Source organism: Ranitomeya variabilis, chromosome 3, assembly GCF_051348905.1.
Source record: "Ranitomeya variabilis isolate aRanVar5 chromosome 3, aRanVar5.hap1, whole genome shotgun sequence".
NCBI classification, from domain to species: Eukaryota; Metazoa; Chordata; class Amphibia; order Anura; family Dendrobatidae; genus Ranitomeya; species Ranitomeya variabilis.
The window spans coordinates 703,205,335-703,230,978 of NC_135234.1; the positions used below are offsets into that span (position 1 = coordinate 703,205,335).

The following is a 25,644-nucleotide window of genomic DNA, read 5'->3' on the forward strand; positions in this document are numbered from 1 at the left end:
GCATGTGTTGCAACTTTTGTGCATGTGGCAATTTTTCTGCGTGTGGCAATTTTTCTGCGTGTGCAAGTTTTGCGTGTGGCGAGTTTTGCACGTGTGGCGAGTTTTGCATGTGGAGAGTTTTGCGCGTGGCGAGTTTTGAGCGGCGACTTTTGTGTTTCTACTTTTATGTGGCGAGGTTGGTGTATGTGTGGTGAAATGTGCACTGAGGGTGGTATATGTGTTCGAGCACGTGGTAGTGTGTGGCGCATTTTGTGTGTGTGTTCATATCCCCGTGGTGGTGTGATTATCCCATGTTGGGGCCCCACCTTAGCAACTGTACAGTATATACTCTTTGGTGCCATCGCTGTCATTCTTTAAGTCCCCCTTGTTCACATCTGGCAGCTGTTAATTTGCCTCCAACACTTTTCCTTTCATTTTTTCCCCATTATGTAGATAGGGGCAAAATTGTTTGGTGACTTGGAAAGCGCGGGGTTAAAATTTCACCTCACAATATAGCTTTGACGCTCTCAGGGTCCAGACGTGTGACTGTGCAAAATTTTGTGCCTGTAGCTGCGACGCCTCCAACACTTTTCCTTTCACTTTTTCCCCATTATGTAGATAGGGGCAAAATTGTTTGGTGAATTGGAAAGCGCGGGGTTAAAATTTCACCTCACAACATAGCCTATGACGCTCTCGGGGTCCAGACGTGTGACTGTGCAAAATTTTGTGGCTGTAGCTGCTACGGTTCAGATGCCAATCCCGGACATACATACATACACACACACACACATTCAGCTTTATATATTAGATATATATATATATATATATATATATATATATATATGTGTGTGTGTGTGTCAAATATATATATATATATATATATATATGTGTGTGTGTGTCAAATATATATATATATATATATATATACATATATATATATACAAATTTATATATACACCTATACTATGTGTAGACATTTATTCTACCCATTCTATTCTGTCAGTGTGATTTTACTGTACACCGCACTGAATTGCCGGCTTTTCTATAGAACACCGCTGCGTATTTCTGGCAAGTCACACTGCTGGTCCGTGTGTAATCCATATTTTTCTCGTCCCCATAGACTTTCATTGGCGGATTTTTGCGCAATACGCTGACAATCGCAGCATGCTGTGTTTTTCTCAGCCTGTAAAATACGGCCGACAAATATACGGCTGATGGAAGCTGCCCCACACGGACATTGGTCCCTCTGCAATGCGTTGTTTTTATGCCTCTCGCTCGTCCGTATTACGCTGTAGTGTGACCCCGGCCTTACTGTCGCCATATTTAGGCCTTGTTGAGACAAGCATATAATCAGTCCGTGTGCACCGCAGACCACCCATGGTGAGCACACACACCTACTATAGCCAGGATGCCAGAGCACTTGGACGATGTTCCACGAGGGCTGATGAAAAAAATCACAGCATGTGATACATTGTACCTACCCCAATAATGTATGTAATGTAAACCCATTCGCAATGCGGACGAGCACGCAGAGCCGCACATGGAGTCAGTCACGTCCGCAGTTTGCAGATTGCACTGGCCCAATTTCTGTTACAGCCAGTCTAAACCCAGCTTAAGGTGCAGTCACAATATAACCAACAACACATAGAGCCATAGAGTTTAATGGAGTCACTCGCACATCTTTTTTTTTAACAGATCCGTCTGTCCATTCTGTTAAACTCAGTGTATGTCCTATTTTTATCAGTTTTTACAATTCAAGCTCAGTCATTCAAGTTTATGGGGGCCTGTTAAAAAATATGAAAAATGTAAGACATCTGTTTTACATTGGTTTTACATACATAATGGCTGATTAGAATATTGAGGCACGTTCACATGCTGCGGCCAAAAACCACAGCAGCACTGAGCTTCTGAGATTTCCAACTGCTCCTTGAAGAGTAACGAAACCCTTCTAATGTTTTTCCATATTTTATTGACCTTATAATTACAAGCAGGTTGGTGGGGGTCCTGGTCCTGTGCTGTGCGCTCCTGTCTGCTGAGCTGTTTGCTTTTCTCTGCTGAGCAGTGCACTCCTGTCTGCTGAGCTGCGCACTCCTCTCTGCTGAGCTGTGCGCTCCTGTCTGCTGAGCAGTGCACTCCTGTCTGCTGAGCAGTGTACTCCTGTCTGCTGAGCTGTGTGCTCCTGTCTGCTGAGCTGTGCGCTCCTGTCTGCTGAGCTATTCGCTTCTGTCTTCTGAGCTGTTTGCTCCTGTCTTCTGAGCTGTGCGCTCCTGTCTGCTGAGCTGTGCGCTCCTGTCTGCTGAGCTGTGCGCTCCTGTCTGCTGAGCTGTGCGCTCCTGTCTGCTGAGCTGTGCGCTCCTGTCTGCTGAGCTGTGCGCTCCTGTCTGCTGAGCTGTGCGCTCCTGTCTGCTGAGCTGCGCGCTCCTGTCTGCTGAGCTGCGCGCTCCTGTCTGCTGAGCTGCGCTCTCCTGTCTGCTGAGCTGCGCTCTCCCGTCTGCTGAGCTGCGCTCTCCCGTCTGCTGAGCTGCGCTCTCCCGTCTGCTGAGCAGTGTGCTCCTGTCTGTTGAGCTATGCTCTCCTGTCTGCTGATCTGTGCATCTGTCTGGAAAGTTTGAGTTGAAACAGCTATTTCTCTGAAAACTTAAGTGATAAGGAGCTGTTGAAAGACGTCAGCGGCTCATCACTGAAGTGCTTTTTGGCCTCTTTGTGTCCCTACAGCCTAAGGTTATGTTATCCCTTGGTGTGTTCCTTGCAAAATTTGTGAAGTAGACAAAACCCAAGACAGAAACAAAATGAAAAATATACCCTGCTGTAAGTAAATGTAAATATAAATTTACTTACAACAGAGTATATTTTCATTTTGTTTCTGTCTTGGGTTTTGTCTGGCCAGTGTGAACATGCTCCTATGTTGCATGCATACCAACTTGTACCCCAGTTCATTTTTTTCGGTTTAAAATCTCTGGAGTGTAAAAACTGTTGTGGATTTCCCATCGGTGAAGGTACAGATTTTATACCTATTTTAGCTGATGCATTGAAAAGGGTGAAATACGCACTGACAACGTCAGCTTTAATTGATATCTTTGAGATTTCTAATCTGCGTCCATTTTCCACAGTGTTTTTTGAGTGTTTGAATGAGATTTAGTTACGTTTCAATCATAACACTAGTTCTGCAATAAGCAATGAATTCGCAATGGAAAATCTGCTGCATTTACACTATGGAAGAACATCTCCTTAAGGGCTGTCCCACACGTCCAGATAATTCCGGTACCGGAATAAATCGGTACCGGAGTTATCCGTGTCCGTGTGCCTGGGAACTCACGGAGGCCATACATGCGGCACACGTGTGCCGCCCGTATGGCGAGTGGGTACCACACGGAGCGTGTGGTACCCACTCTGCATGGTGCTGAAGCTGCTGAAGCTGCGATTCATATCCTCTCTGCAGTAGCGTTTGCTGCAGAGAAAATATGAAGAATAGTGTTAAAAATAAAGATTTAGGTGTCCGCCGCCCCCCCACCCCCTGTGCGCCCCCCCGCTGGTCAGAAAATACTTACCCGGGTCCCGCGTCGGCTGTCGCTCCTTCCTGGTCTGGCCGCGGCTTCTCCTGCATGCGGTCACGTGGGGCCGATCATTTACAGTCATGAATATGTGGCTCCACCTCCCATAGGGGCGGAGCCGACTATTCATGATTGTAAATGATCGGCCCCACGTGACCGCATACAGTAGGAGGCGCGGCCAGACCAGGAAGGAGCGAGGGAGCGGGTAAGTATTTTCTGACCAGCGGGGGGGCGCACAGGGGGTGGGGGGGCGGCGGACACATGGATCTTTATTTTTAACACTATTCTTCATATTTTCTCTATAGCAAACGCTGCTACAGGGAAGATATGAATACCGGCTTCAGCACCATGTGGGGGGGACAGCGCTTACTGTAGCGCTGTCTCCTGCACGCACACGGACCCCAGACGGAGAATGTCCATGTGAGGTCCGTGTTTTACGCGGACCCATTGACTCTATTGGGTCCGTGTAATACGTGCGCTCCCACGAACACTGACATGTCTCCGTGTTTGGCACACGGAGACACGGTCCGCAAAAAATCAATGACATCTGAACAGATGCATTGATTTTTATGTGTCTACGTGTGTCAGTGTCTCCGGTACGTGAGGAAACTGTCACCTCACGTACCGGAGCCACTGACGTGTGAAACCGGCCTCAAGGGAACCTGTCACCCCCCCAGTCGTTTCAAACTAAACGAGCCACCTTGTGCAGCAGTAATGCTGCATTCTGACAAGGTGGCTCTTTTAGTTCTGGGTGCTGTAACTAGAGAAATAATCCGTTATTTAATTTGTCAGAAATACCTTGTCTTCAGTCAAGGAGGCCGGCGTTTCCCCCCTGCTTCAGACGCCACACAGACGTCACTCACATCTTCTTGCGCCGGGCGCCGCCTCCTCACCGCTGTTTTGAAATGAGCCGGCGCATGCGCTCTTTTCTCCTGCCTGGTGCAGGCGCAGTGAGCGCTGGCCGTCTGTCCTCATATGCAGCCCAGCTGACTACGCCTGCGCAGCCGCCCTGCCTGTGAATCCCAGCCCCGCAATGTGAATAAATCATAAGTCACTGCGGGGCTGGGATTCACAAGCAGGGCGGCCGCACAGGCGCAGTCACCGAGACTGCATATGAGGAAAGACGGCCAGCGCTCACTGCGCCTGCACCAGGCAGGGGATAAGAGCGCAGGCGCCGGCTATTTTCAAAACAGCGCTGAGGAGGAAGCGGCGCCCGGCGCCGCCAAGAAGATGTGAGTGACGGCTGTGTGCTGTCTGAAGCAGGGGGGAAACGCCGGCCTCCTTGACTGAAGACAAGGTATTTCTGACAAATTAAAAAACGGATTATTTCTCTAGTTACAGCACCCAGAACTAAAAGAGCCACCTTGTCAGAATGCAGCATTACTGCTGCACAAGGTGGCTCTTTTAGTTTGAAACAACTGGGGGGGGGAAGACAGGTTCCCTTTAAGTAGGACGTCTCAGTGATATTCACATTTATTTTTTACATTTTCTTCCACCTTAAATAAAGTTGAAGGGAAAATAAACATTAATGGGATAACACTGTATTAACTTTTGTGTTGGAAGATGAGTTTCCATGCACTGACATGAATTTATATTAATTTAGAATTTTCTTTTATTTGTCCTTTTCTGTTTCAATAAGTAGTGGAGACGACCAAGAAGTACTTTTTGATCAAATCCTAATGGGTCAAGTGGATTTCCCATCACCTTACTGGGATAATGTTTCTGAATCTGCTAAGGTAATATAAGAGGCTTGTTCTTCTAATCGTATGATAATATGAGTATTATTTAGGGCTTGTGGAGACGTCCATATTTTCGGTCCGAGTGCAATCCAATAAAACATCGGAGCGCACTCGGACCAATGTTACTCTATGGGGCGGTGCACATATCGTTTTTTTTTCTCTGACTGCTTCGGTCAAAGGAAAGAATTGAAACATGCATGAGTTGGATCTGATATTGGAATCACACTCGGCCATGGAAGTCAATGAGTCCATGGAAGTCAATGAGTCCATGGAAAACAGCGGACTGCACTCAGATGATAGTTGAGTGCAGACCGATTTTCACAATGGAGAAGATGGAGACTTTTTTTCAATCTTCTCATCAAAAATCGGATAACACTTTGATATGCAATGTAGCCGCACAACAGAGCCACGGCCAACGTTGTCCTATGGCTTTAGCCTTATATGTCATTGGATATACTCTTCGGACATAGTAGAAGTTTTTGCTGAATGCACAACTAGATTTGGTTTCAGAAGAGTATAATTTTGCAAACTTGCAATGATCTTTTAAGCATGGATTGATTAAAAATAAAAAGTAAAGGCATATTTACCTTCCAGCACTCCCACTAATGCAGTGCAGGCTGCTCCAGAGTTCTGCTGTATACGGAAGTCACATCACCACTGCAGCCCGTAATTGGCTGCAGTGGTCAAGTGACTAGAGAAACATCCAATGACATGCTGTTCTAGTCACCTGACCGCTGCAGCCAATCACATGGAACAGACACCGTTTCCAGATCTCCAAACTGGCCTGTGCTGGATCAGTGGGGACACTGGAAGGTGAGTATGTCTCCGTTTATTAGTTCTACTTAATCCATGTCTAAAGCTAAATATTTTACTATTGAATAACCACTTTAACATGATTTTTCTGAAGTCGCGGTCAGTGATGGTTTGCACCCATGTAAGTCCCATGGGTATAGATAGATCTGTGCAGTTCTGCTACTAAACGTACACCATTCTCAGCCATAGGCAATGCATTCACTGCCATATGGTGTCCTCACAATGTTTTTCAAAATTGTAGCTACTCAAAAATACAAGGGCATATAATTCTATGGGTGCTAAATTCGTGTCAATGTGGCACGGATCCTGGATGTGGCTCTATGCTTGAGCCATTACCACTGTACAGGACACTAATGTTGCACGGCTAAGAGGCCTGTTGGGATTAAAATGTCGCCAGTTGTCACCCTCTGAATTACTGGACAAGAAAAGCAGCAACGGAATCTTCGAGTTTTGTGGAAGTTTATTTTTGCTTCCTATTTTAGGTTATTTTTCATCATCCGCTTATAAGAACAGTGAGGAGACAATTGGGAATGTTTAACAATAATCCTCAGCCTATTCATAGCCAATCACCTCAGCCTACTCTGTCTTGTCTCCACTACAATGGTGCACGTCCTTGTGCCGGATATGTATCACTTATGTAGACAGGTTTAATAACACTTTTTTCTTCCTCCATACTTTTTAGTGAGGATTGTGACTTTAGACAGTTCTCCCCCTTTGTTCCCATCTTTGTTCAAATTAACGTGGCCAGACATTTTCAAAATGGTGACCATGGCATTGTTTGGCATATGAAGCCAATGCTCTGGTGAATTCTGGCACAGACATGATTAGAAACTGATAGTGATGAGCAAATGTGCTGGAATAAGGCGTTATCTGAGCATGCTCTGGTGCTAACCGAGTATCTTGGGCCTGCTCACAAAATGTGTTCGAGTCCCTGTGGCTGTTTGTTAGGCAATCACTGAATGTGTTATGGCTGTTGAACAGCCACCAGACATGCAGCCGCAGGGACTTGAACATATTTTTTGAGCACGCTGAAGTCACTCGGTTAGCACCTGGGCATGCTCAGATAACGCCTTATCTGACCACGTTCGCTCATCACTAAAACTGATAAAAACAGAAATACTCAAGAGACCATGCAACGGAGGAAATGAAATGTTATCCTTAGAAACATCAATGATTCCTATTACTAATGTAGACGCATTGCATGTGACATGAGAAAGGGCTGCTTGTGATTAGGTAGAAATATTATGGCAATGTATGTTATATATGGAGGTTTATCACTTTTACAATCTCAGTCTTTGTTGACTGAGCAATCTGAAAAGTGAAATATTTTACTGTTGATGCCAAGAACAAAACTAGAGTTTTATTTCTACGGATAGGGGATTTCTATTGAAATAGTCTAGTTATTCCCCTAAATGTACAACAATATTACATTGGTGGCATACAGTCAATACAATTGCGTCTCCCATTGTTTCTTTTTTCAGGGACTGATCACCATGATGCTACAGGTAGAAGTAGACCAGAGGTATTCTGCTCTGCAGGTTCTGGAACATCCATGGGTCAATGTAAGTGAAATGCCAGCGATGATAAGGGGATTACATCCCATACGGGCAGCCTATGCCAGTCCCTTTTGCTAATAGGTAGTAAAAGCCTATAAAAGACTCATCCTCCCGAAAAACATGCTGATAGCTAACAAGGGGCGAGGTGGAGGGAGAATTGGCTGAAAGGGGTATTCCCATTTCCGAAATCCTATTCCAATATGTATTAGGTGTGTGTAATAATAATATTAGCAAATATCTCCAATTAGAAATGTAGTATAGTTCTTCTGATTTACTGTGTGCAGGGCATTGCAGTAGCTTAGGTATCCATGGGTATATTTACTAACACCTACCTGTCACTTTATGACTGGTTGTAACCATGGATACCAAAGCTACTGTAATGCCCTACATAGGCAGGACCTTAGGTATCCATGGTTACGACCACTGACATAGTGGCAGTTAGTTAGCTAGTTGCTAGTGGTCGTAACCATGGATACCTAAGGTCCTGCAATGCCTGCAGATGAGAAAAGAGACATAGCAAATCAGAAAAACTATACTACATCTTTAATTGGAGGTATTTGCTATTATTATTACACCTTTTACGTATTGGGATAGGATCTTGGAGATGAGAACACTCCTTTAAAGAGGACCTGTCAGAAGTGGCCTTTTTGGGCCTTATCTTATTCCCACTGTTTTCCTGATTATTCCATTTTGTTTTATTTTTTTTATATCTGTCATACAGTTCCAGAGATATGTTTTTTTTTTATTTAATGTTGATTATTATATTGGGTCACAGGGAAATAATGCAGAGCAGCCTTAAGACATGCCTCCAGAAAGTCATGTGAGCTACGCCCCATTGGCAATGACATTAGCACTATAGGAAAAGGCAGGAGAAGGAGGTCTGGGAGCTTCAACAGGATCCACATGCAATACCAAATGGGTAGAGCCAAATCAGAAGGCAGGTGGGTGCTCGCAAGGCTAGTGAGCACAGCCATCTGGAAAAATTGAGAGGATAGCGGCACACCAATGATGAAAAAATGAAAAAAAAAAGTCCCAAAAGCCACCACCTGCTGTCGTTCGGACTTTAATATAATGCTCATCATTCTCCTCTGCTCACTGGCACAGCAGGGGAGAATGATGAAAGTCGGCTTCAGCACCAGCTGCCAGGGAACAGCGCTTACAGTAGCACTTCTTCCCCGGCGGCTGTCCATGTGGTACTGATGCGGCACACGGGTGCCACACGTAGTACACACACGAACACAGATATCTCCGGTACTGTTTTTTCCGGTACCGGAAATATACGGACGTGTGAAACCGGCCTTAAGGAACTAAGTTGTTCAGTCCAAGATGGGAGTCCTTATCAATGTTTCTAGTAGTCTGTTCAGTGACTGAAAAGTTCACAGTGTTGATTTCCATTGAAATCAGTGTGCTGTAGTCAGAGTGCTGCAGTTACTCTCACATGATGGCTTCTACAAACTCGCATTCTTTGACGAAGAAATACCATAGATGGGCATGTCTGAAATTCAGATGTACATGATCAGGCATTGCAATACACTAAGAATTCGTGTGGACTGCCCTCATTTCTGACTATGACGTTCTACTAATTTATCATTATCCAATCTTCCCAGGATGATGGTCTGCCTGAAAATGAGTACCCATTGTCGGTCGCTGGAAAGATCAAGAAACATTTCAACACAGGTCCTAAGCCGAACAGCACCACTGCTGGAGTCTCTGTCATTGCAGTAAGTCACTTACCTACTCCTACACTGTACAGCCCTATACTGCATGTTTGTGTGATCATGTAGGGCTAATGAGATCCACTATTACTAGGGAAGGCTGTAGTAATAGTGCATCGGTACATCATTAGTCTTAAGATTGTGCCTCTAATTTTGTATACCACGATGTAGCTAAACATCTGCAAACTATAGGAGTAAACCTGAGCTTAAACAGAATCTGTCAGCAGGTTTTTGCTACCTCGTCTGAGAGCAGTGTAATGTAAGTAAAGAGATGCTGGATCCAACGATATATCACTTAGATTACTGGCTGCTGGCATTCTGACACAAATGGAGCTTTTAGATTTGGAATGAAGCAGAGCTGAGGAAGCTGCCCCTGCCCACACCAGGCTCTCAGTGTATAATGTCCATAGACAGTGCGCTGCTTATCACAGGAGGGGGCGTGACGGACTAGCCCAGCAATGTTAATTTCTTAGTGATAAATCCTTCACAGTTAGTAAACAACAGCACTCAATCTGACAAGTGACACATCCCTGAATTCTGTGTTTCAGCCTCTATCTCCTTCTGTCTTCAGATTACATAGCAAAAACCTGCTGACAAATTCCCTTTAAGGAATCTTTTCACTGGGAACTATTGATAGTTAGGCTATTAGTTTGGATATACGCACACTAGGAGCTTCACATTATATCGATTACATAGCGATTAGGCTAATAAAATATACCAGATACAGTGGATATATATCTGTATAATGAAATGATCTTGTTCCTTTTAGATGGCAGATTCAAAATGAGAACATAACAGTAATCTTAATAAAACCTATATGCAGCAAGTAGTGATCTGTTTCCATGCTTCACAGTAACATGGGTAGGTTGGTTAGACTTTTTGCTATCCACAGAGTATAGTAACATATAGCAAAGCTCCATATTCACATAAGAAGAACACTCTCATACTTACACAGGCTACAAACATGGCCGGTATGCTATAATGATATGTGTCACCGCCACCAAATTCAGGACATCACACGTATAAAGTGTAATGAGTGGGCATCGAAAACATCCTTCCAGTTAAGAAAAGACTTGTCTAAATTTACAGCCATTAATAACATTTATTCTGTACAACACTATTCATTGCGCCCCAGAGGGAGAAGGACAGATTAACATTGTTCTCTTAGGAGAAATAAATCCTATCGAAATTATATTCCACTTTGCATGTCGCTATGTCTAGAGAGTCAGGTAAGACATTGACGTCAGAGATACAATTATTATCAGTGCTAATTATTGACCTTCGGGAAGGGGGGGGGCGCTCATAAAGATGTGACTCTGGAGATAATCCGTGTATCCTACAGAAATCTTAACTAGTCAGTAACTTAGGCGGCCCTCCTAGTACAAGAGAATAGACAAGAGCATCACAAGCATCCATTGAAATCAATGGACTAATTATTCTGGTGTTTTATATATATAATAAATATAATATATATAATTTTTGTCCAAGTGGGCGTGGTCCTAAACTCCTTTCTGTGAGCGTCTACTTGAGGATCACGCCTACTTGGCTAAGAAGACTGGATTTATGTACAGGGAAGAGGGAGCTATATCTCAGTAACAGACAGGCGCGGGAACAAAAGCAAAACAATGTCCGATTGAGAACAGGGGCATTTATGTAAAAAAATAGCATATTTATGGCTAGGGTCCTGAACTCTAACTGTCCATATTTTGGATGTACCACCAAGAACTCAGCCCCCTCTTCCAAATTCTTCATCCCTTTACTTCTACTGAATTGGAGTTACAGCACCATGGGGATTTATGGAGCTGTAAGGTAAGTTCAGCAGAAGCTTGATGGATGTAATAGTCACTGGCGTATAATATGGACAGTTAAGATACCTGCATCAGTTGGACCTAAGCCCCTCGAAAGCTGTAGCAAAGTTGGCCAAATCTGCAAATACACCAGTATCATCTGTATATGGGGGGCTCCTGATCCTCCTCCAAATGATGATATTGGAGAAAATAAAGATCGGGCATGTTGAATTTGAGCATGCCTGATGCTTTGTTTTGTTAGAAAAGCTTCAGGCAGAGCCGCGTGTTGAGGAGGTCAAGAGGAATGGCGGTCGGCCAACAGCTATTGAAGTTTTAGAGCTGAGAATGGCCATCATATTACTGTATAAAATCAATCCTTTTTGGAAAAGGACAAAAGCTAAGTTAATAGGTTGTTCTAAACCCTTGGGCATTATCCTATGTCTGCCAATCACCTCCAGAGGCGTCTAGGACTCTCCGAGCAGCAAATCCAACTCTTGGATGAGAACATGACTGGTGACCCTAAATGTTTATCGTCCCCCCCGCGGCTGATGCTAATGATAGGTGTGCTATTGCTGTTACCCTTATGAATGTGCGCTGTGCGTATTGACCCTGCCATGTAGATAGAAGAACATCATTATTATTATTATTAGCAATGCTTTTTTGATTTTATTATGGAAGCATGAAACTTACCTGTTCTCATGATTTTCTTTCTTTTGAGTTGTTGCTTTCTACTTACCTTAGCACTATGCACATTTTCTTACTTGCATGCGTTTTCAGCGATTTCTCTCCCAGTTATTCTTTGCACACATGCACATTGCATAGTGTCTGCTCATTGCTCATATGTATTATGTTGTCATTGCTCACGTGGATAACATAGGCAGCAGCACTCTGCAGCACATCCGAGGACCGCCAGCACGCTTGTCCATGAAAGGGATCGGGCAATTCCTTCCTAACTTCCTAACAATCCAGTTTTACATGTTTTTCCTTTTTCTTTTCTTGCTAGCCTGTTGGGTGCTGTAGTACGGATCAGCGCTGTGGTATTGGAGCGAGCATCCCACAGCATTGATCTTATAAACCAGGGTTTATCTTAAACTGCTTACAATATTGAGAAAACATTTTATTTTACTGCCTCGCTGATGGATACATTTTCATTATTGGCTTATTTCGGGGCTAGTGGCCATTTTATGGGTTAATATACAGTACATTGCATTATTCAGCACCTTTCTAGTTACAATATTGTTATAAAACAGATAATTAACCTGGTAAATACATTTCAACATATATCTAGTATCGACCCTGGACTATAATCTGTTTTTTATTTGATTCACAATTCCACTGGTCGCTGCTGGAAACTGTCAGCAAGCTTGCAACAGCTATAGTGCAATGGGAAAAGACGTGTTCCCATGTAGAGTACATGCTTTATTTTTTGGCCATTTAAAGGGAATCTATCACCAGGATTTTGCCACCTAATCTGAAAGCAGCATGATGTAGAGCCATAGACCCTAATCCAGCGATGTGTCACTTACTGAGCTGCTTGCTGTAGTTTTGATAAAATTACTGTTTTATCAGCAGGAGATTATCACTAGAGGGTTACTAAACCTGCTGCCATGTAGTCCTCCACATTCATGAGCTATGTATAACTCCGCCCCTACCACTGATTGGCTGCTTTTTAAGTACACTGTACATGGGCAGAAAGCCACCAATCAGTGATGTGGGCGGAGTTACACAGAGCTTAGTATTCAGAAAACTGCTAGGTCTGCAGCAGATAAAACAGTGGTTTAATCAAAACTACAGCAGGCAGCCCAGTAAGAGACACATCACCGAATTCAGGGTCTCTGTGTCTACATTATACCATCTTGCTGCTCTCAGATGGGGTTGCAAAAAACTGATGACAGATTCCCTTTAACCATTCAAGCCAAGTGGATGTTATTACACTGCAGAGATGAGCGTTTATTTGTTTTGACGCTGCGTATCCTCACTATGCCAAAAATACGCAATGTCTCACAGTCCCAGCAAAGTGGATGGGAGTTATAACTCTCCTGCCCGTTGTGCTTTCCTTACGCAGGGTAAATTGACCTTTGGTGTGGGTTTCAAATCTGCAGCGTGTCAATTTCTCTTGCTGCTACGGTGTGTTTTATGTGTGAATTTTACCCATAGAATTGCATTAAATGCAAAAAATCCGCAGATAAAAAAATACACGTGCATTAGTGGGTTTCTGCTGTGTAAACGGACGAAAAATGGGTATAATCCGCACATGACTGTATCAGTAAAGTTCTGTCTAAAAACCAGGAAGTATCAAAAACAAAGCAGCTTTATTTAAAAGATCACAAATCAAAAAGAGCCAAAAATGCAGCATCAAAAATTTAATAAAAGCGCCCATAAAAAACGCAAGTAATTTATCTAATAGGTGAAAATCTACAAAATTAAAACCCTCACTAAATGCTCATCGTCAAAACGTAGCCTAAAAACGCATCAAATGCGCACCAAATAACTTATCAAATAAAGCAAAAAACTAATAAAAAATAAATAAATCGAAGATTGCAATTGCATATTTTGGTGCTGACTACTCTTGAAAAAATGTAGTCTAAAAAAAAATGGTACAGTTACAGTACATACTTGGGTACATGGCCTTAATGTGCATTTACAAAAAGAAAAACCAAAATGGACCAGCACCTTCTGGAAAAATTAATGAACTGTGAATAGGAGCAAGCGGCTGTAACTCCAAGTGACTCATTACTAATTATCAGCCCATATAAACATGTCAGCAAAAAATTATCAGCAGCACATCGCCCCATGAATACGGGAGAGGTGCTGCCAATGCTGGCTGAGAACAGAATCATCGTATTAGCAATTCGGCCTCTCTCAATGCACCATCAGAATTTTTTCCACAACAGATAGATCAATGAATCTCTGCACTATAGCAGAGGCTGTAACTCAGAATCAGTATAAGGCCGAAGTCACACTAAACGTATAAAAAAAATCAGGCCACGTACAGTAAAAACAGAGCGACAGGTTAGAATAGACATATACATATATTCATAGGATAGGTAGATATATAGGTGTGAGTGACACACATTATATATATATATATATATATATATATATATATATATATATATATATATATTACATAGATAGAAGAAAAACCAGCAATTCAGCAGCCACGTACTGTAAAATCACAGTAGGAGCCGACAGGATAGAAGAGATGGATTGCATACAGTAAATACACATAGAATAGCTAAATATATAGATGTCAGTGACATATACAATTAGTACAATGTGTGTGCAGCTTACTGTACATGTGTTTAAGTAAAAAAAGATTGTTTTTCTGAAAAAAATGGTGTGGGCTCCCGCATAATTTTCTTAACCAGCAGAGGGAAAGCCAACGGCTGGGGACTAATGTTTATAGCCTGGGAAGAGAATAATATCCATGGAGTTTCCCAGGCTATTAATATCAGCTCACAGCTGTATATTTCGCCTTTACTAGCTATTAAAATGAGGGGCCCCGAAAAAAATGACGTAGAGTCCCCCTATAATTAATAACCAGCAAAGGCTATGCAGACAGCTGTGGGCTGATATTAGTAGCCTATGAAGGAGCCATGGATACTGCCCCCTCCAGGCTAAAAATATCAGCTTTCAGCCACCCCAGAAGAGGCACAGCTTTAAGATGCACCAATTCTGGCATTTAGCCTCGTTCTTCCCACTTGTCCTGTAGCGGTGGCAAGTGGAGTGATAGTTGAGGGGGTTGATGTCATTTTTTTCCTTTGTATTGTCAGGTGACATCAAGCCACGAGGTTGGTAATGGAGTGGTGTCAATAAGACATAGTCATATCATATAAACACACACACACAGAGAAAAAAGTCCTTTAATTGAAATAATGAAACAGACTCCTTTAATAAATCTTAATTAAACTATACTTACGACCTCGCCCCTTCCACCAACGCCATTGTCTTCTGCAAAAAAAGTTTAAAAAAACAAAAAAATATTCCTCACCTTTCCGCAGAGAAGATGATAATCCACTTGTCCCATGACCGATGTAGCTCGGTAGCAAACGCTGCTCAGTGTCTCTTCTGGATGACAGGTTGTATTGTTGCATCATGCAAACATGCAGCCTGCCATCTAGATGTATTAGAACTCGCAGCATGCTGTGATTTTTTTTCATGCCGAATCAGCATGAGAAAAAAAACGCTGATCAGCATTGCCTCATAGAATAACATTGGTCCCAGTGCTATCCAATAAAATATCAGATAGTACTAATCCAATGTTAGCGAGCCCTAAGGCCATGTTCACACATGCACTATTAGGCCGGCGTCACACTGGCATATTGCATCCGATGCGAGAACATCGGATGCGATATGCTAATGACACTCGGCTCCTGCTCGCAGCAGAGCAGGAGCCGAGTGTCATGCGTCTGTGCTCCGATTCTCTCGCACAGGGAGGATCGGAGCACAGCTGCAGAGGAGGCAGAGAAAAGAATTTCTCCATCTCCTCCATTGCTGGGGTCCGCTTATAACGCACATCACTCGGATGATATCCAAGTGGTGTGCCCTGTCTCACTCGCACCCATAGGCTTATATGGGTGCGAGTGAGCCCAGAGTATCCCTCGGTCCGAGACAATCGCAGCATGCTGCGATTGTCTCGGACCGAGGAAAACAGCCGACAAAAAGTCGGCTGGTGGGAGCTGCCCCATATGTTTACGTTGGTCTGAGTGCAATGCGATTTTTATCACATTGCACTCGGCCGTTTAAAACGCCAGTGTGACACCGGCCTTACATCAGTAGCCAAAACCAGGTGAGGAACAATAAGAGGAAAAGTATAATAGAAACACATCACCACTTTTGTATTTCTCACCCACTCCTGATTTTGGCATACAAGTACTGATGTAAAATACTGACCAGATACTGAACATGTGAATGTGACGGGGTGTACGGCAGAGCAGGAAGGGACAACAGGCCGAGGGACGATCCAACGAGATTTATTAAAGCAGGGAGCATACAACATCAAATATCCATAATGTCCTTCAAGTTCACGAGAAGTCCACAATAAGTCCAAGTAAAGAAACAGATCTGGAGGTGCTTTCCAGTAATCCCGCACCCGATAAACGAAACAATAGTCCTTCCACGAGTCCAACAGATCCCAAAACAATCTCACGAATGACGAGATATGTCCTCAGCTCAAGTCTCGCCCCGTTCGCTTCCGCAGTCACAGATGGACATGGGGTCTTGCCTCAGCTAAGAATCCCCACTCCTTCTCCTTTTAGGATCAACTCACACCTGATCTCAAAAATAAGAATGGATTGTCTGAGCTCCTGGGATCCGCCCATGAAGGGGGTAGGGGTCACACCTTCTGTTCAATAGTTGGGTCCACCAGAAGATTCTATGCTGGTCGGCTCCGCTTAAGGCCCCGTCTCACATAGCGATTTACCAACGATCACGACCAGCGATACGACCTGGCCGTGATCGTTGGTAAGTCGCTGTGTGGTCGCTGGGGAGCTGTCACACAGACAGCTCTCTCCAGCGACCAACGATCAGGGGAATGACTTCGGCATCGTTGAAACTGTCTTCAACGATGCCGAAGTCCCCCTGCAGCACCCGGGTAACCAGGGTAAACATCGGGTTACTAAGCGCAGGGCCGCGCTTAGTAACCCGATGTTTACCCTGGTTACCAAAAAAACCAAACAGTACATACTCACCATCTGATGTCTGTCAGGTCCCTTGCCGTCTGCTTCCTGCTCTGACTGAGCCGCCGTACAGTGAGAGCAGAGCGCAGCGGTGACGTCACTGCTGTGCTGCGCTCTCACTGTACGGCGGCACTCAGAGCAGGAAGCAGACGGCGAGGGACCTGACGGACATCAGATGGTGAGTATGTAGTGTTTTTTTTTTTTTACATTTACGCTGGTAACCAGGGTGTAAACATCGGGTTACTAAGCGCGGCCCTGCGCTTAGTAACCCGATGTTTACCCTGGTTACCAGTGAAGACATCGCTGGATCGGTGTCACACACACCGATTCAGCGATGTCAGCGGGACCTCAACGACCAAAAAACGGTCCAGGCCATTCCGACACGACCAGCGATCTCACAGCAGGGGCCGGGTCGCTGGTACGTGTCACACATAGCGAGATCGCTTCTGAGGTCGCTGTTGCGTCACAAAACTAGTGACTCAGCAGCGATCTCGCTAGCGATCCTGCTATGTGAGACAGGGCCTTAAGGGTACCGTCTCACTATACGATTTACCAACGATCACGACCTGCGATACGACCTGGCCGTGATCGTTGGTAAGTCGTTGTGTGGTCGCTGGGGAGCTGTCACACAGACCGCTCTCCAGCGACCAACGATGCCGAGGTTCGCTGGTAACCAGGGTAAACATCGGGTTACTAAGCGCAGGGCCGCGCTTAGTAACCCGATGTTTACCGTGGTTACCAGCGTAAAAGTAAAAAAAACAAACAGTACATACTGACCATCTGATGTCCGTCAGGTCCCTTGCCGTCTGCTTCCTGCTCTGACTGAGTGCAGCCGTACAGTGAGAGCAGAGCGCAGCAGTGACGTCACCGCTGTGATCTGCTCTCACTTTCCGGCTGGCAGACAGACAGAGCGGGAAGCAGACGGCAAGGGACCTGACGGACATCAGATGGTGAGTATGTACGGTTTGTTTTTTTTTTACTTTTACGCTGGTAACCAGGGTAAACATCGGGTTTCTAAGCGCGGCCCTGCGCTTAGTAACCCGATGTTTACCCTGGTTACCAGCGAACGCATCGCTGGATCGCTGTCACACACAATGATCCAGCGATGACAGCGGGAGATCCAGCGACGAAAGAAAGTTTCAAACGATGTGCTACGACGTACGATTCTCAGCAGGGTGTCTGATCGCAGTAGCGTGTCAGACACTGCGAGATCGTAACGATATCGCTAGAACGTCACGAATTGTGCCGTCGTAGCGATAAAAATGCCACTGTGTGACGGTACCCTAAGGGTACCGTCACACAGTGAAATTTCCATCGCTACGACGGTACGATTCGTGACGTTCTAGCGATATCGTTACGATGTTTACCCTGGTTACAAGCGTAAACGTAAAAAAAACAAACAGTACATACTTACATTCCGGTGTCTGTCCTCCGGCGTCTCTGCTTCTCTGCACTGTGTGAGCGCCTGCCGGCCGGAAAGCGAGCACAGCGGTGACGCGGTGACGTCACCGCTCTGCTTTCCGGCTATGGCGCTTACACAGTGGAGAGAAGCAGAACGCCGGGGACAGACACCGGAATGTGAGTATGTACTGTTTGTTTTTTTTACGTTTACGCTTGTAACCAGGGTAAACATCGGGTTACTAAGCGCGGCCCTGCGCTTAGTAACCCGATGTTTACCCTGGTTATCCGGGGACTTCGGCATCGCTCCAGCGCCGTGATTGCAAAGTGTGACTGCAGTCTACGACGCTGGAGCGATAATCATACGATCGCTGCGACGTCACGGATCGTGCCGTCGCAGCGATGGAAATTTCACTGTGTGACGGTACCTTAAGTCTATGTAGTATGTACATTTGACTAGCCACCTGCTGTGAGGAAGAATGGCTACTCCTTCACTAGTTGACAAAGCTTAATTACATTAAAGCTTAGGGTACCGTCACACAGTGCAATTTTGATCGCTACAACGGCACGATTCGTGACGTTCCAGCGATGCATTTACGATATCGCTGTGTCTGACACGCTACTGCGATCCGGATCCCCGCTGAGAATCGTACGTCGTAGCAGATCGTTTGAAACTTTCTTTCGTCGTCTAGTGTCCCGCTGTGGCGGCATGATTGCATTGTGTGACACAGGTTGTATACGATGTGCGCACAGTAACCAACAGCTTCTACATCGCAAATACGTCATGAAATTATCGCTCCAGCGCCGTGTATTGCAACGTGTGACCGCAGTATACGACGCTGGAGCGATGCTTATACGACGCTGCAACGTCACGAATCGTGCCGTCGTAGCGATGAAAATGGCACTGTGTGACGGTTAGGGCTGCAAGTATTGGGGGAAGGAGACATTGTTACAGGTGACTCCCAGCACAAGAAAATACATAAATTACATCTAATAGAAACCAGAGAACAGTTACATACATCAAATGGCATATTATTCAAATACAGGACAGGGCAAAAGTACATATCATGACAGTGAATGTGGCCTAAGATAAAGAATTCAGTTTACACACAAACTTACTCAGCAGTTTATGTACAAGCTGCAGTCTATGTACCACCGTAGCATGAGCTTCAAGACATGCCAAGCCCAAACAAACAACAGGGATTTAAAGTGATACCTAAATGGGGTATACTTCTCAATCTCCGGGGGTCCGACCTCTGGAACCCCCTCTGACCCTGAGAACCAGGGTTTTGAAGAGCATCATGTGAATGGAGCTTAGGTCAATCATGCACACTGCCACTCCATTCACTCTTATGGGACCACCAGAGATAGCCGAGCGGTTCAGCATTCCCATATTGGCTGTTGTGGCACTAATAGTAGTGCCGCTTTACTGGTGAAATAGCTGTTTTTCTGAAAAATGAAGCGAATGTGTAAGGAGAAGTTAAATCCGAGCCTCTGCGTGTGGACTCAGCCGTATGGTAGATGAATTCTTCCAATTAGGGCCATAAGAAAATAAGCCTCTTCAGAGAGGAAGAGGACTGATCTCTAACGCCACCTAATGGATGAAGCAATCCTAAAAGTCAATATTGACAATTTAATGAGCCTTGAGGAGCATTGCATAGCCTCTAAGTCTCCTTACACTGGCTTGAAACACTCCACAAGGAGAAACATTACCCCTTTGAAACCCAATTAGGGCCATATTAACACATTTAACAAGCTTTTTCAGGTCAGTGGTTATAGATAAAATAAAACTTTCCCCATGAAACTTCAAACAGTTACATTTGATCTTATTTTAAAGTGTGCTTTCACCATTTAATTACATATTAGTATTTTTTGTAAAAATCCCTTCTATGCGTAGACTGCATAGAGTAAAATGCCCAGTCTGTATAAATACTAGTTGGGCCGTTCATCGTGCAGCAATGTGAATGGTGACCTTCAGCTCATGTTCTGGGAATAAGCTATTTGTAGCAGATGTGCATCTGTCAGCCCCAGACAATGTCAGACACAGTCGGTATCATTGTAACTAAAGCCACTGCTGGTAACAATTACAGCTTATGCTCCATTTACCAAGCACATTGTAACTTAATACTGTACAGTCTACATTCATTATCAGACGCTGCTGGACTCATGAAAGCCATAAATTGACACATTTCATTGAGGACATCCTGCAGTTGTAAATCAGTTGTGAACCCCTTTACTACCATCGAGGTCAGCACAGAAAGGAACCTCAAAGATCTGGATTCATTATGTGAGCAGCAAGGAGAACAGTAATTGGTAAAAAGCAAAGGATAGTGAAAACAGTAAAGAAAGGGAAATTATAGTAAATGTCATCATCTACTGAATGGCGCGGATTGGCAATTGTCAGACGTAATTCAAGGTCAACTTAATTTTCCTAAATGTGAGATAAAATCACCAGAAGATGGAGATGGGAGATCTGTAGAGTTCAATCCACAACCTAAAAGTTATAGAAACAAGACAATTAAAACATAAAAAATAATCGTACACTATAATAGGCCTTTCCTCGTGTTAATAAGGTATTCATTCATATGCCTGTTTGGAATTTTACAAGGGTTGCCCCTTTACAGAAAATATTTACCTGCTTGCTCAGTTCATTGTAAAAATACAAACTGTGCTTTACCTACCCTTCATGGCGCTAGCACTGATTTTTTGACGCTGCTCCACTAATTGTGTATAGGTTGCTGTGATGACAGCACGTTGATAGCGCTGCAGCCAGTCATGGAGCTCAGCAGCTCTGTCAATGTAGATGGCATAACCTCAGTGATTAGCTACAGTGCTGATGACATGACGTCACCACTGCAGCCAAACAACAGAGACGGCGTAGCTCCGGAGACACGGTGTTGAATATCTAAAAGGGGGCAACCACTTTAAGGTTGTTTTACTGCGGAACTTTAAGGGTATGTGCACACGCTGCGGAAAGGTGTGCGGATTTTTCTGCACTGATTTTGGTAAATCCGCAGGAAAACCGCACTGTGGATTTAACGTGGATTTACCGCAGTTTTTCCACGTTTTTTTGTGCGGATTCCAACTGCAGTTTTACACGTGCGGATTCCTATTGAGGAGCAGAATTGACATGCTGCGGATTAAACAGCGCTGCGTTTCCTTGCGTTTTTTTCCGCAACATATGCACTGCGGATTTTGTTTCCATAGGTTTACATGGTACTGTAAACTCATGGAAAACTTCTGCGGATCCGCAGGGCCAAATCCGCTGCGGATCCGCAGCAAAACCCGCAGCGTGTGCACCTACCCTAAGACGCCACACTACTTTTGTTCATAATCTTGAATTTCAGAGAAATTAACAAAAGATAAACTAATAAGATAAAAAAATCAAGAAAACCAACAAAAAATAACCTTATCTCAATATCCCAATGATATATCAGATAAAAATTAACTTTTAATGAGTACCTATTAAAACGGACACAAAACATTAAACCATCACCATACAAACCACCGTGCTGACTCGATTCACCCTGCACAATTATTTCTGCTTCAAAAGCCTACCTATCACCGGAGGTTGGCACCCTAAACAAATGAAAACGAGAAATGGAGCCCCCGCTACTCGGTGGCTGTCCCTAAATCTCCTAGATAAGCCTATGCTGATGAATCATACAGCCACCCAATTACACATGCACAGGGAAAAGGAGTGTACAGGTATTACCATATGAGGACTGATAACAAATGGTATGTCTATGTGCATGTGTAATTGGGTGGCTGTATGATTCAGAGACAATAAACACAGTGATGTCACAGTACAGGGATAATAAACACAGTGATGTCACAGTACAGGGATAATAAACACAGTGATGTCACAGTACAGGGATAATAAACACAGTGATGTCACAGTACAGGGATAATAAACACAGTGATGTCACGGTACAGGGATAATAAACACAGTGATGTCACAGTACAGGGATAATAAACAGAGTGATGTCACAGTACAGGGATAATAAACAGTGATGTCGCAGTACAGGGATAATAAACAGAGTGATGTCACAGTACAAGAATAATAAACAGAGCGATGTCACAGTACAGGGATAATAAACACAGTGATGTCGCAGTACAGGGATAATAAACACAGTGATGTCACAGTAAAGGGATAATAAACAGTGATGTCACAGTACAGGGATAATAAACAGTGATGTCACAGTACAGAGATAATAAACACAGTGATGTCACAGTACAAGGATAATAAACACAGTGATGTCACAGTACATAAATAATAACCACAGTGATGTCACAGCACAGAGATAATAAACACAGTGATGTCACAGTACAAGGATAATAAACACAGTGATCTCACAGTGCAGAGATAATAAACACAATGATGTCACAGTACATGAATAATAAACAGTGATGTCACAGTACAGAGATAATAAACACAGTGAGGTCACAGTACATGGATAATAAACAGTGATGTCACAGTCCAGGGATAATAAACACAGTGATGTCACAGTACATAAATAATAACCACAGTGATGTCACAGTACAGAGATAATAAACACAGTGATGTCTCAGTACAAGGATAATAAACATAGTGATGTCACAGTACAGAGATAATAAACACAGTGATGTCACAGAGCAGGGATAATAAACACAGTGATGTCACAGTACATAAATAGTAACCACAGTGATGTCACAGTACAGAGATAATAACCACAGTAATGTCACAGTACAAGGATAATAAACAGTGATGTCACAGTACAGAGATAATAAACACAGTGATGTCACAGTACAGAGATAATAAACACAGTGATGTCACAGTACATAAATAATAACCACAGTGATGTCACAGTACAGAGATAATAAACAGTGATTTCACAGTACAAGAATAATAAACACAGTGATGTCACAGTACAGAGATAATAAACACAGTGATGTCACAGTACATAAATAATAACCACAGTGATGTCACAGTACAGAGATAATAAACACAGTGATGTCACAGTACAGAGATAATAAACACAATGATGTCACAGTGCAGAGATAATAAACACAGTGATGTCACAGTACAGAGATAATAAACAGTGATGTCACAGTACAGAGATAATAAACACAGTGATGTCACAGTGCAGGGATAATAAACACAGCGATGTCACAGTACAAGGATAATAAACAGTGATGTCACAGTACAGAGATAATAAACACAGTGATGTCACAGTGCAGAGATAATAAACACAGTGATGTCACAGTACATGGATAATAAACAGTGATGTCACAGTACAGAGATAATAAACACAGTGATGTCACAGTACAAGGATAATAAACACAGTGATGTCACAGTACAGAGATAATAAACACAGTGAGGTCACAGTACATGGATAATAAACAGTGATGTCACAGTCCAGGGATAATAAACACAGTGATGTCACAGTACATAAATAATAACCACAGTGATGCCACAGTACAGAGATAATAAACACAGTGATGTCACAGTACAAGGATAATAAACACAGTGATGTCACAGTACAGGAATAATAAACAGTGATGTCACAGTACAGAGATAATAAACACAGTGATGTCACAGTGCAGGGATAATAAACACAGTGATGTCACAGTACATAAATAATAACCACAGTGATGTCACAGTACAGAGATAATAAGCACAGTAATGTCATAGTACAAGGATAATAAACAGTGATGTCACAGTACAGAGATAATAAACACAGTGATATCACAGTACAGAGATAATAAACACAGTGATGTCACAGTACAGAGATAATAAAAACAGTGATGTCACAGTACATAAATAATAACCACAGTGATGTCACAGTACAGAGATAATAAACACAGTGATGTCACAGTACATAAATAATAACCACAGTGATGTCACAGTACAGAGATAATAAACACAGTGATGTCACAGTACAGAGATAATAAACACAGTGATTTCACAGTACAAGAATAATAAACACAGTGATGTCACAGTACAGAGATAATAAACACAGTGATGTCACAGTACAGAGATAATAAACACAGTGATGTCACAGTACAGAGATAATAAACACAAAGATGTCACAGTGCAGAGATAATAAACACAGTGATGTCACAGTACAGGGATAATAAACACAGTGATGTCACAGTACAGAGATAATAAACACAGTGATGTCACAGTACAGAGATAATAAACACAGTGATGTCACAGTGCAGAGATAATAAACACAGTGATGTCACAGTACAGAGATAATAAACAGTGATGTCACAGTACAGAGATAATAAACACAGTGATGTCACAGTACAGAGATAAGAAACACAGTAATGTCACAGTACAAGGATAATAAACAGTGATGTCACAGTACAGAGATAATAAACACAGTGATGTCACAGTACAGAGATAATAAACACAGTGATGTCACAGTGCAGGGATAATAAACACAGCGATGTCACAGTACAAGGATAATAAACAGTGATGTCACAGTACAGGGATAATAAACACAGTGATGTCACAGTGCAGAGATAATAAACACAGTGATGTCACAGTACATGGATAATAAACAGTGATGTCACAGTACAGAGATAATAAACACAGTGATGTCACAGTACAAGGATAATAAACACAGTGATGCACAGTACAGGAATAATAAACAGTGATGTCACAGTACAGAGATAATAAACACAGTGATGTCACAGTGCAGGGATAATAAACACAGGGATGTCACAGTACATAAATAATAACCACAGTGATGTCACAGTACAGAGATAATAAACAGTGATGTCACAGTACAGAGATAATAAACACAATGATGTCACAGTGCAGAGATAATAAACACAGTGCTGTCACAGTGCAGGGATAATAAACACAGTGATGTCACAGTACATAAATAATAACCACAGTGATGTCACAGTACAGAGATAATAAACACTGTAATGTCACAGTACAAGGATAATAAACAGTGATGTCACAGTACAGAGATAATAAACACAGTGATGTCACAGTACATGGATAATAAACAGTGATGTCACAGTACAGAGATAATAAACACAGTGATGTCACAGTACAAGGATAATAAACACAGTGATGCACAGTACAGGAATAATAAACAGTGATGTCACAGTACAGAGATAATAAACACAGTGATGTCACAGTGCAGGGATAATAAACACAGTGATGTCACAGTACATAAATAATAACCACAGTGATGTCACAGTACAGAGATAATAAACAGTGATGTCACAGTACAGAGATAATAAACACAATGATGTCACAGTGCAGAGATAATAAACACAGTGATGTCACAGTGCAGGGATAATAAACACAGTGATGTCACAGTACATAAATAATAACCACAGTGATGTCACAGTACAGAGATAATAAACACTGTAATGTCACAGTACAAGGATAATAAACAGTGATGTCACAGTACAGAGATA

At 43.1% G+C, this 25,644-nt stretch overlaps 1 protein-coding gene across 6 annotated transcripts in view; it reads left to right on the forward strand.

Annotated features, from left to right (window-relative positions):
* The window catches only part of DCLK1 (doublecortin like kinase 1), a 487,270-nt gene that overhangs the window by 398,854 nt on the left and 62,772 nt on the right, over positions 1–25,644 (forward strand). For 4 of the 6 annotated variants that reach the window (XM_077298215.1, XM_077298213.1, XM_077298219.1 and 1 more), the window contains 3 exons: positions 5,170–5,266; positions 7,564–7,644; positions 9,246–9,359. In XM_077298215.1, the coding sequence (XP_077154330.1) occupies positions 5,170–5,266; positions 7,564–7,644; positions 9,246–9,359 (292 nt within the window). The remainder of the gene's footprint in view (positions 1–5,169; positions 5,267–7,563; positions 7,645–9,245; positions 9,360–25,644) is intronic. The other 2 variants (XM_077298216.1, XM_077298214.1) reach the window with 1 other exon arrangement.